General features: G+C 38.9%; 1 protein-coding gene across 1 annotated transcript in view; it reads right to left on the bottom strand.

The window, feature by feature from the left end:
* Positions 1 to 7,529: 7,529 nt before the first annotated feature.
* The window catches only part of tmem8b (transmembrane protein 8B), a gene marked incomplete at both ends in the record, with an annotated part of 35,056 nt that continues 29,333 nt past the window's right edge, over positions 7,530 to 13,252 (bottom strand). The window contains 2 exons of the mRNA XM_080035574.1: positions 7,530 to 7,865; positions 11,458 to 11,574. Coding sequence (XP_079891700.1) covers positions 7,530 to 7,865; positions 11,458 to 11,574 — 453 coding nt within the window. The remainder of the gene's footprint in view (positions 7,866 to 11,457; positions 11,575 to 13,252) is intronic.

Here is a 13,252-nt window from a genome sequence, read left to right as displayed (position 1 = left end):
AGACACAATGAAGAAGAGAAAGCTAAAATATCTAAGATCCATAGGTACAATTACTGGTGCCATCAGATGCCAATCAAATCTGACTGCTATGCCATTTATTTAACCAGCATCGTCAGTTAATGTTGTAAGTATTGGACAAAGTATAGGACAAATTCAAATGAAGACTTTTGAAGTTGTGATTAAAACACAAATAGCAACCTCATGGGAGCCTTAAGACACATTCCCTGGAAGGTCTGTGCAAGATGTTGTGCCAAAATAGCTGATTATTAAATATTTCCCTCTGGACCAAAGTGGTGGATCAACTGACAAATATTGGAAAAAAAAGTCCCAGAATTAATCAAATAAAATTGCCACGTGTGGGTGCAACCTCAGTGGCAGCAAGCTTGAGATATGAGCCTGACATGATTGACAGAAAAGATCACAGCACAGGTCACATCAGACCCTGCTGTCCAAAAGAAGGCGGTGAATGATGAGCGCAAGAAAAAACCTGTCCGTCAGATCCACTTAAATCTTCAGGAGGGCTTGTTTTTACGACTCACATGTAGGCACTGTATCCACCACTCAAAATGATAGAAACAATGGTGGCCGTAACCATTTGATTTGAATATGGTGTCTGGTTTAGAAGACAGATGGGAAAATGAACTGCTTTAAAATAATCATTAAATAATGTTAACAAAAGATATGAACAAACAAAGATGGCACACATTTTAACATGAAGGGGTTAAATTATTTCTGCAAATTTCACAAACTGTGTGCGCTACCCACTCATCATTAATGACCTCAGCAGGTACAAAGTTTGTTAACAAAGTTTGCCAAGAGTAATTGAGTTTTTCCAATCACATAATTTAAAGTGATTTTCATAATTTCATAACACTCAGCAGCTGGCACAAGCCTACATGTGGAGCGCTGATAGGTTGGACTGTTTAGCATAATGCATAAGCCCTGGGAGGCCACGGGGAGGCCAGATGTGTCTCATGATATGAAATAACTGCCGCAGACCAGGGGAGAATGCTTTCAGCTCTCCTGTAACTATAGAGATGGCAAACTCTTTTGGGGAAAGCTACAGTCTAAGGGAAACTCAAACTGCAATCTGACAGTACAAATAAATCCTCTGCAAATATTTTGACAATTTTTTCACTTGATGGAAAATGTTGTCAACTATTAAGCATGCTGCCCTTAGCCCCCCGATTAGCTTGCAAGCTAACCGACACATTGAGAATGATGATAGTGAACCAAACAATACATAAAATGAAAAAAAATGTTTTACTAAACTGCTTCGCTATTAACTTATACAGCTGCGGTAAAAAAAAAAAATTAAACACACTGAAAGAGTTGCCATCTCAACTCTCACATCAGAGTGTTGACATTGATGTGTGATAATGAAAGCCCCCGTCCCTTTGATCTGCAGCAGTCACATTTGAGGTTAAACCACAAGGACAAAGACCCTTAATTCTGAAGTCCCAACATCTTTGCATCTCATACTGCGAGCATCATTACCACTCTCCTAACCCCCAGGCTTTGCACTGTTTCAAACGCATCATTTGGTCCCGTATGACAGACGTCTGTGTGGGGCTACACACTGTACATACCCACGACGGATCTTATTAAATCTCCCAAGCCTTAACATTGGGCCCATCCCCTCTCTAACACGGCATCTGAAATGTAGCATGACCTTTCGGGTCCCATCAGATTGCCAGGCTGTCTGCTTGATGTGTTTGCGTCCCACTATGTGCTGACAGAAAATCCAAAGGAGGAGCCGGGGCGCAGCCAAGTCAAGAGATGTGAAGCTACTTATTCAGATCTGCCCTGTGTTTTGACAGTTTGCTCCCCCCTCCCATATCTCTCTATTAAGGACTAACTTCAAAACCCTTGTTAACTCAAATTTCATGTGTCATTGGATGATCAGTGTGTACAATATTCAGACAAGCCTGGGACCATATTGTGCAATAAATAAGTTATGATACCACTTCATTTATGATACTCTATGAGTTGCAAGCAATGATCTTGGAATAACAATTTTTAGTTTCGATCTTTGGGCAACAGCAACAAAGTGCTCACGGGATACAGAAGTTGGATAATCAGCATGCTCATGTCAAACAAGATGTAATTAGACCCCTGCTTCCTTTTTATGTGCATGTGAAAGATGAGCACACAGACTTTAAAGTGACTTATTTATCTGATTTTAGTTCTCAGAACTTGAGGCTCACAGGCTATTTCCAAATGCTTAGTGCAACCAAATCATGGATTATGAAGGAAACAATTGTAATCATGATTTGTGTCCTATATATTTATTTATTTTATAAAACTTTCTCATAACATAGTATAATTTAAATTAAAAACATTGTAACCTGGTCTGCTTCGAGTTCTATTAAACACAATCCAAAGGCCAACTGAATTATTAATGTCAGCACCAAAGATGTAAATTGAAGAACATTTGCTTAATGGAAGCATAGAAATACCTTGTTCCCTCGGCTATTAGCCATGTGGTGCTGCACTTAAAAAAATAACTGTCTGGTTTATATGTGATAGTGGCACTTTAGTCCTTATTTTTGAAGATATGGCTCATCACCAAGTCTTCAAATGTTTTTAATTAAACATATACAAATCAACAGCCATGACAGTTTTGTGAAGCTATATGGGCTTGTATGTTCATAATATACAAACATACAGTATATTGTTGGTGTATATCATGTCAGGTGACATTGAGTGACAGACAATGATGAATTAAATAAAATGTATTGATATGAAATTAAATTATAAATATTAGTAAGGCACAGCGCTGCTTTGTTCTAAACATAATGCTTGCATGCTATCATGCTTACAATGACAATACTAACAATGCCAACATCTGCTAATTAGCGGCTGCTAATTAGTAGGAATAAGACACAGCAAAGCCTGATGGGAATATTAGCTTTGCAGAAGTATTGGTTCATGAATTGGAAGGTTGACCTGATGATGGCACTAGATGAGAAGCCAGAGGGTGGTCATCAAAGTAACCCCCTTTTCATCATGAGTGAGACATGAATGTCTGTGCAAGATTTCATGTCAATCCTTTTAATGGGCATTGAGATATTTCACTCCAAAGTGGTAAATCTGGCCTTCTGGCAGAAGGTGCTATAATGGCGCTAGTGCAGCTAAAGCAAAGTAATATTATATTCAGGGTTTGAAACTCAGTCGACTTCTTCCTCCTCCTGTTATCTGCTTTGTTCAATGCAAGGCTTGTTCCCCAGCACACTATTTAACCTGCAGCCCTGACATCAGTGGCTGAGATAAGCTCAAGAGTCTCCACTTCCCCCTCAGTCTCTGAGCTGCTGCAGTTAAAGAACCTCCTCTCTCTGCCTCCTCTGACCAACAGAGCTACAGTAGCTCTAACAACTTCATTGCAGGGTTTTTTTTGCTCTTTTTCATAACTTTAAATTTCCCTCATGGACATCTGCTAATCTCTCATTTATATTTAAAGCACAACTTTATGCAGAGTGTCTAGCTCATGAGGCAAATGAGGCTTGTTACAGTTTCAAGCTCAATTTAAGTGAGTGATAGTGTGAAGAAAATGAAGGAAACAACCAGTGCGTTGCCCCCTGATGGCTGTGCTGGAACACGGTTGGAAAGGACAGGCTTTGGACTTTCCACGAAAAATGTAATGAAAAGTTTTAATGATTTCCAGTAATTAAATTGGCCTGTTCAAGATGTAATTGATTATTGATCAACTCAAGCTAAACTAACTTAGAATCATTATGTACCGGGGTTTGCACCCTAGAGTGCATCTGGTCCTATAAAATGGTCATGGTTGCTCTGCAATCTTGCAGAACAAACATTGGAACTGTGACTAGCAACCAGATAAATGCACAAACCATTACAGTCTGACCAACATGTTTAAAGGAGAAGTAATATAATATAATAGTGATTTAGCAGTGAGTCATCATTCACGGGCACAGAAACCCGCCTCTTTATAGCGCTCTGTCCCCTGATTGAATAAGAACAGATACTCAAAATTTTAAGTGATTGCTATATGAATATAGAGTGATTTCACACGTATATTATCAAAAAAAAATGTATGGGCAGCTGAAATTATAGGTTAAATGCATCCTGTGGTTTTCTTTTCAAATCCAACCCATTCTGAAGGAAAAGAGGTTTACAGATGACTTATCCTCATAGTTCTCTAGCAGCCCTTTAGCGTTTCTGCTCCTTATACCACATAATGCACTTTTGTTTGTTAACCTTGGATACGAGTGGTGGCACAAACTGCATTTCTGATAGAGTCCGTTGCTTTGGGATGTTTATGATGTGCAATTTTGTTAACGTTGAGGTGGAAATGAACGAAGTCCAAGCTGAGTAAGAAAGTAGCTGTCTATATTTAGAGGAAGCTGTCATTTCCCTCCGTGGCATTCAATGGCTCCTGCAATTTGAGGTGCATCTAGTGTACCTCTTTGTAACGGTTTGCTGTTTAGGTTGATTTTTAAACTCACTCAACCACACACGTTACGTAAAATAAATATTCAAATGAATATGTCTTGTTTGCTATTTATACCTCCGTTTTGGCTGCATTGTTTCTACTCAATTGTAGTGAAACTTGTGTGTCTTTTTCTGATGTTTTTCACATTGACATCATCACATCATATCTGCTTCAGACCAGTATGTGAGCATTGATGTTGTTGTGAGCATGATAGCAAGGGTATTTTAGCATTCAGCTCAAACGATAATGTGATAGCTTGACAGAGCTGCAAGCATGGTTATAAAGCATTGTTTAAGCAAGAATAAGTCAGAGCAGCAACATGTGGACGCTGCAATGTATTTTGATGGTGTACGCACACACAGTATAATCTATAGTCATAATTCAGCCCAGTAAAGCAGCCCTGCACTCAGACTAGACTGCAAGATTTACCCCAAGGGAAAAAGCCATACACATATGCAAGACTGGGATTGCTCTAGTGCTGTAGGATGTGGTGTGTCAGAGTAATAATCCTGTTAGATATGTTAGCCAAGAATTGATGAATACAAAGAAGGTACTTGCTTTGATTCCATGTGTGGTGGAAAAGTACAGGGATATCCACTGTTTGAAATTTGTCATTTTGGTCTAATTTGTCTCAAGCACATGCACAGATCTTCAATTCCCACCAAGGCAGCCATTCTACATTTTGGATATTGAGTCTCTTATTACATGGATTTCCATTTCTTGGCTTTTCATTGAAGTGGCAGGGGGGGAGCTGAGAAATGCCCTGTAATATCGACAGCTCCGCCATTCTTGTGTTGATTTAACCAGCGTTTCATTTTGCATTTCAAAGGGAACTTTTTTTTCTCCTTTCAATATCAACTGAATCCTTTCAGAATAGTGTTCCATAAATCATCCGCTTGCATTTAAAAAGGGAGAAGAAAGCCAATTTCAATCTCTGTTTGATGAGATCAAGAGAGCAGCAAAGATTATTTTTTTAATATACAGGTTGTGTGGGTTGTACCCTTATTCTGTTTAATATACAATGTGTAATATAATACAAAGGTACATACAGGGTATGAATAGGATTCAACAAAAATTGCAATAGGCTATTCCACCGTTTATAAGTCATATTGCCACTTGCCTATAGACATGTTATTTCTTGTTATTTTTTATTCCTTTTAGACAGAGATAAAAAAAAAAGTTTATGTAAGTACTGTTCTCCAGTGAGCTCTTTCCATCACATTTTAAAAGCCAAACAGTAACACTCAAAGTACAGAATTGATGCATAAGAATAGCTCTTAAAGTGGGAATAAAAGAGGAATTCACTTTCATTCTTGCCCTGTGTATAAAGGCTTTGCTTGTAAACCCTGACAAATAGAAATTGTCCATTAGGTATTTGAAGTGAGAGTGCAGGTGTTTGAGTGTTTCTTTGTTGTTGGTGTATCACTGGAAACCCAGTTTTCTTTTTACACTCTTAGCCTAATTATTTGGTACATTGAAAAAACATTACTATCTATTTTCGTTTATGTTTATTTAAACATCCTTAAAGGAATAATTTCACATTTACAAAAAATGCACTTTGACGATTTCTTGGTGAGTTAGGTGAGAAGATTGATACAGCTTTCTTATTAGCAGTGAGATGTAAAACTTTGCCTAGCATACAAACTTAAAATACCGTTAAACAGCTAGTCTGATTTTGTCCAAAGATGAAAAAATCTACGCAACAGAAGCACCTCAAATAGCTAATGAATGCAAATCTAATTGTTAGAATAATAACACATACAACTAAGATTGTGATTATGGTATACATATAATGCATTATGTAATATTAGCCGTTTGGTTAACCTTTTTTATTCTCAAATAACTCGATAGAAAATACATGGTGTGCACACAGAATGAGAAACACTGAGGAGCCGCTGAACACATCTAATAAGGCATAAAGCAAAGAGTCCTAAAACTTTCTCTTTCCTTATTTAAGAGAGATGCTACTGTAAATAACGACAGTGTGCTCTGAAGCCGCTCTCATGCTGCTGCTCTCTGTAGGAGAATTATTTATCTCTTGCTCTATTCCTAGGAGGAGGCTGTTGACAGCGTTTCAACTCAATGTCTGAGTACCACTGGCTTCCATTAGGGCAGGAATTGTGTGTGTGTGTGTGTGTGTGTGTGTGTGTGTGTGTGTGTGTGTGTGTGTGGGGGGGGGGGGGGGGGGGGGGGGGGGTTCACCAGTTGCGCTACATTTAAGAGGTTCGAAAAGCACAAGTAATGCTGAGGCAAAGAAAGAAAACATTTATTGTTTATGAATGTGGAGTCAAACAAGTCCTGTCAGTAAAGAAACAGGGAGGTGAGGTCTGGGTTTTGAGGTCTCTGAAATAATCCTGCCTCCCGTCTTGTCTGTCAGCAGGCAGCTGGACTTTGGAATTGTTCCCATGGAGAACAATGAGCACATTCGTGTAAAAGCGATACAATGCAATTGCAAAAGACAGTCTAACATTCCACATGACAACTAGGTTTCACATTTGTGATGCCCACTGTAGTTTATATTGTTATATAAAAAATGTACAGAATAACATTTTTGTTGTGTCTCAGTGCAAAAGATATATTTCAAAACAATTTCAGAAAAAGCCGTGCCCTTGATAAACGTCCCCCCTTTGCGTCTCTTCCCCTCATCTGTTCCCCCCGACAGTCAAATAATTGGTCCGTTTCCAGGACCACCAATAAATAACCAACAGAAGCAGTTTTACAGTCACCGTCAGATAGCAGCAGTGTTTCAGCTTTGACTTTTTAAATACATATTCACAAACAACAGTGTGTCACTGTACACCCACAAATCATCAGAACAACTTCAACTATATATAATCATAATTACAGTTGTTGATAGTAATTACCATGACAACAATAAACAAAACAAAAACAAAATGAAATCCAATGTGTGTCACATCTGCATTAAAGTATTTACATTGCTTGTTCAAGTTCTGTGGCTTAATTTCCCAAAGTGTGTGTGTGTGTGTGTGTGTGTGTGTGTGTGTGTGTATGTGAATTTTCCCAAGTAAAAGAAGGCAATGGAGTGTCTTGTAAGAATAAAAGGTGTACCAGTTTATCAGCTAGTACAGATGCTGTTGATGGAGATGATAGCCGGGTCCACCAGGCCTAGCTCCTCGTGCTCGTTGACGCACAGCTGATAGCCGCAGCCCCGCCTACGCTTCAGCGGCGTCACTTTGGCGTCGGGCTTGGCGCGCGGCGGCAGCAGGAAGCCCACGCTGCCGGCGATCAGCATGTGCCAGATGCTGTGGATGTAGAAGTAGTTCTCCTCCGTCTCCACAAAGGCGTAGAGCGCCACCGCCGACGTGGCGATCATGGTGCCCGGGAACAGGAAGAACACCCAGCGCTTCCAGGTGGGCGGGTAGCAACGCCGCCGACGGATGGTGCGCACCGTCTGATAAAAAGCCACAAACAGACACAAAGTCGATTAAAGCCTACACCAGCTCCTACAAAACTCACTCTGTATTTCTCAGTATGTCAGGGTTTACAAACTGGTGTGCCCCCCCCTGCTCCCCCTCCCTCCCCTGACACTGGCCCAGGAGCTCAGAAAAATCCCATGTTGATTCTACTGCTAAGAAAAAAATAAATGACCTACAGCAGAAGGTATAAACGCACAGAAGGTGTTGTTGTAACTATACTCAAAATTTCTCATGGGGGCAACAAAAGTTACGCACTATAGCTTTAAATGGAATTGATATCTAACATTGTGTTCTCAGCCATAACCTGTAATTTGGTTATAGATAAATAACATGTATTATGAGTACTTTTATGCATACATGTTTTTTGAACTATTGACATTTTAACGAATAAAAGGAAAGTGCAGTTCCATGTAATTGCTGCATGTAAGCAAACTTCCATTTTAGCAAACTAGAATGTTGGGTAAACAATGGACGTGTCCGCTAGGAAACAACTGCCCTATTAAAGGCCTACTTCACCGGTTTGAATATGAAGGTGTATTGAATTCTGAGATCCTATGTAGTATAAATGTGCAAAAAAAATTAAAATCGGTTCATCCTAGCCTGAGAAAAGGCAGAAAGAGTGTTTTTAACCCTATATTTCTCTTTCTCGTGACATCACAGAAAGAAAAATATAGGGTTAAAAAAAACGTACTTTGTAAATATTACTGTGATGTCACAGTAAAAGACATCACAGTAATATTTACAAAGTAAGTTTTTTTTAACCCTATATTTCTCTTTCTGTGATGTCACGAGAAAGAGAAATATAGGGTTAAAAAAAACACTCTTTCTGCCTTTTCTCAGGCTAGGATGAACCGATTTCAATTTTTTTCGCACATTTATACTACATAGGATCTCAGAATTCAATACACCTTCATATTCAAACCGGTGAAGTAGGCCTTTAAGTGTTGATGAAATCAGGAAATGGGAATTAATTTCACTTAAGTAACAGTGTAAACGAAGTAATTCTTCCACTTAACCCAGTTTGGATTCATTAATGCAAATTGATATGACAGTGACATGATGAGCAATGATATTAAGTTATTGAAGAGGAATTCAGGTTCCTATGCTCTGCTAGAAGATAACTTGTGGTAGTACTATGCTCAATGTACAACCAAACTGAAAAATCATTGTTGAGATTTGTGTGTATTTCTACAAAGCATGTTTCCAGCTTAAACGCTACCTGCTGTCTTGGCTATGCAAAAATATTAAAAAAACTAAATGTGAGAGCACATAGAAACACATTGGAGTGGGAGAGCACACAGAGAGTAGTCATTCAAACATGGAGACCAATGGGAGTTGCTGTGAGGGGGCAGCAGGCAATTTACTTACGATCAGAGGGATGGGATTCTTCATAAATCCCAATTGGTTTTATTTTCTGAAATTGGTATTCATGCTGCAGGATAAAGTCCATCACAATCACCATAATCAGCTGATAGATGCTTCAAATTGGTAGTATAAGTGATTGACCGAATAGTGCTGTAGCTGTTTTGTTACTTATACTCATGTTTCCTTTGCCAGAAGCTGGGTATGATGCCTCTAATTGTTCGGCACAGAGTTTGGTGCCTAGTCTTTCTGTAAGTGGCCCAGACTGGGTTAAAGTGTGGCACAGTGTGACATTTCATTTCAGTTCCTTCTTAACAGCTTTTGGAGAGCGCTGCTTCATTATTGCACTCCGTCTTTATTTTCATCGGTTTGTAAACACTGATTGCTTGCATTATATTTTGACATTACCATAACGAAATTCTTACTTTGTCAGGGGAAATGAAAGCTGCTCATGAATGGCAAAAATAATTACATGTATTCTAGCAGGAGAATGGCTGTGACTAAGTTATTATGCTGTGTGTACATTCTAGGTTCAAGCCTAATAATCGATGTGAAGCCAACTGAAGAAGATAAGAAGAACAATTTCAGCCCAGGATGGTGTTTTTTTTCCCATGCATAAGTCAGGGACCTCATTTAGTTTGGAGAATTGTGGGATATTTGGCATTGTCATATTTGAACCTCTCCCCCCTCTCCCCCTCTCCTCCTGTGCATAACACCCCTGCAAAGCAGCAGCAGCAGCCGCTCTGTGCCCTCCGCTTGACTGATCTAATTCGCCAGTGCCTGGGAACATTCAGAATGCCAGGCTTTGCAGAGACATGACATGTTGAAATGAAAAAGGTTCTTGTAGAAAGTGTGCAGCGCTGAGGAGCGAATGCTGAAATGCAGACATACGCTATTGAACAGCTGAACAAATGATCAAGTGTCAAGTAATCAAAACAAGAGCTTGAGATATCTTTCAACAAGTGCACCAGTGACTTTACTTCATTGTGGCTCGCTAATGTGAGGTAATAATGCCATGGGAAGATCTCTCTGTTTCAGTCATTTTTTACATTGTTCAACAGCTTTCTTCCATTCTGTGTGGATATTGTCGCAGTATACCAGACAATGATATTTGCATTTTATATTTGCCAAATAACACGTGTCAACGAGCCATCTATAATTGAATTACAAATGTGGAAAAGCCTTAAGAAAAGCAGCCCAAAAAATTGGAAGCCAGTGGATTTATGTAAATTGCAGAATAGACTCACATTTGAATGATACAATAGAGGCGTGTGCATGAATTCTGAGGTGCAGTTATTAATCTCAGAAGACAAACCATATCGTACATGCTCAAATATACTGTCTCCTACTTTAGTAACTAGCACTGGAGGGTTCACATAGAGGCATTAAACAGTTTCTTGGTTTCTTCCACTTCTTCTGTAGGATCCTCCAGCTCAAACAGAGATAACTCTCAGAGCAACAACTCCCACACTTTATTCAAAGCAAAATCTTTCTCCGAGGAAGCCACAAACCTTGTTTTCAAACTCATGTCAGAGGTTCGGCGTTCAAGGCTTTTTTCTCCCCCGAAGAACTTTGCCTGAAAGACTATTATTTTTTATCTTCTCAGTTCAGGGAGCACATTATGACTGGGAGAAGAGTCAAGGAAAGTACAAGCTGACTTATAATGAAACTACAGCCCATGACTAATACCCACAGCCTGCAAAACTTTTAAAGCCCCCTTCACACTAATGTTCAGTAGCTTCATTGGTCAGAAACCCACAGTTTTTTAGCCATTGCACATGTTCCAACCTCTAAGCTTAAATGATGGATTAAGTCATTTTTCACTTACTGGCGTGCTGAACAATAGAGCTGACATGTTTCATCTGCATGTTTGAACAAGCTTGTCCATGAATGTAAAACACACATTACAGTATGTATGAAAATGAATAGTCTTTTATCCAGTGTTAAAAATTCCTTGTAGACCTTATGTTCACGTGTGTACCTTCTTTTCTTTTTTTACTTCTTAAATACAGGGTTAAGAAGCTTAAATTGCGTCAAACAATTTTTTGTCATATTTTTGCTATATTCCCATCACCTATTTTTTTACTTTGACGCTAATTGCAGTGGCTACTGTTTCCAAATGCGAGTCAACTCATTATGGCATGAAGCAGCTTTTAGCTCTAGACTACTGCTCTACTCTGCAGTAAATATAGGCGCTGGCCTTACCCATGCCACGGCCATGATGCCCAAAGCAAACAGGCTGGGTCCCAGCAGGTTCCACAGACCGTGACGGTCTAGCTGCAGAGCCATGGACAGAGACATGGCCCCCAGCAGATACAGCACCTTGGGGGAAAAAAGAGAAAACACATGGATCAATATCGGCCTTCCATAAACACTGTCGACACTGCTACATCCCCCAGTAAATAATAGGATGTCAGTATGGTGAAGAAACCTCCCCACATGGGGGAGAAACATATTTGCAGTTGCATCACGAATTTTGAAGCAATGATTGACAGCTACTAAAACACCGGGAGACAAATTTTCAGCTGCAGAACGTAGGGCTTTCCTTTCATTATTTCCGCACCAGTGTCCTGTTTTTTTTTGTATGTGTGAGTTGTAGTTTTCCTAAACTTTAAGGTGCCTTTAAGGAGGTCTGGTGTGGAATTGTGTTGTTTTGCAGGCAAATAAAAAAACAAAAAGACATGCCTTACTGAAAAAATAAATGTTGTGGATGTAAGTTAGATTCCATTAGTGAGGTTAAGAAAAATAATTAGTACAGCGAAGGAGAGCTGGAAATCTTGTTTATTTGGTTGTAGTCAATATACAGTAGTAAACTCCAATTTGGTAAATCATGTATATCAATGGTTAGTGCTGAAGTTATTATATATTTAGCTGTCAACCAATTCCAGAAACAATGACCAACACCAACAATGAATCGAAAAACTATGTGTAGCCAAAGTCCGATACAGCTTATTCCTCTGGGCCATAGAGCCCCATTGTCTTTACCATGAACACACACTCTGCAGTTTACTTCGACTCAATCCCAAAAACACTGTCCTGCTGCAGTAAATATGCACAAGAGCACCAAATGTAGGCTATATTAACACACAGCTAAAAATAGTCCTGAACGAATGCACTAATTTCCCATGTAATTCAATGCCCAGTTTTTTAGGGGGGAAGATTAGCCTTTTTATTTAATGAAACAATATCTTTGTTGTTAAGATTCACCTTTTCTTTAGTAACTAATGGACTTGGGGCTGACCACCAGAAAGCCAAGAGAACACATTGTGAACACATTGTGGTTTGTGCTTTTCATGGGATTTGTTGACTGAAGGAAAAAATATAAAATGATGCCAGTCTTATCCTGTAATTTAAACAGCCATTACAAGATATGGCTTTTATAAATAACAAGCAAATCTTTACAACAAATAAAAGGTAATCATTTACTTAATTAAGTCAAAATTTTCAGAATTTCTAAATTCTTGCAGATTAATACACCGAATCATCTTCCTCTTTATGATTTTGATTTGATTATTAATTAATATTGAATATTTTATTTTATTATTTTATTTATATTTTATTATTGTGTCATGCATTAGCATGCCCAGCCCACAAGGGCTTACAAGACACCATTATAAAACACAGACAGACCAAAAAACAAAAATAGATGCTAAATAATACTAACATTAACGATATAAACAATCCTGACGTTTCATCCAGGCTTTAGTCACAAAAGAGGCCAACTTATAAACATTAAAGGTAAACAAACATTCCATCCTGACATCATCATTACTCCAAAATATTTCTGGGTTTTGAGCAAACAGTTCATTTACAAAAGATACTCTCAGTTCATCATAAAAGGGACAATATAAAAGAAAATGAGATTCATTCTCCACTTCTCCTAGGTCACACAGTTCACACAGTCGCTGTTCCTCTGGGATGTTCTTAAATCTGCCAACCTCAAGTGCCAGGGGAAGGATTCCCATTCTTAATTGGGCAATGAAGGATCTCTGATTTCTTG

The sequence above is a fragment of the Ammodytes marinus genome (genome assembly GCF_949987685.1).
Source record: "Ammodytes marinus genome assembly, chromosome: 2".
Lineage (NCBI taxonomy): Eukaryota > Metazoa > Chordata > Actinopteri > Uranoscopiformes > Ammodytidae > Ammodytes > Ammodytes marinus.
The sequence above is the reverse complement of the archived record's forward strand: the minus strand, read 5'-3'. Positions and strand labels throughout refer to the sequence as shown.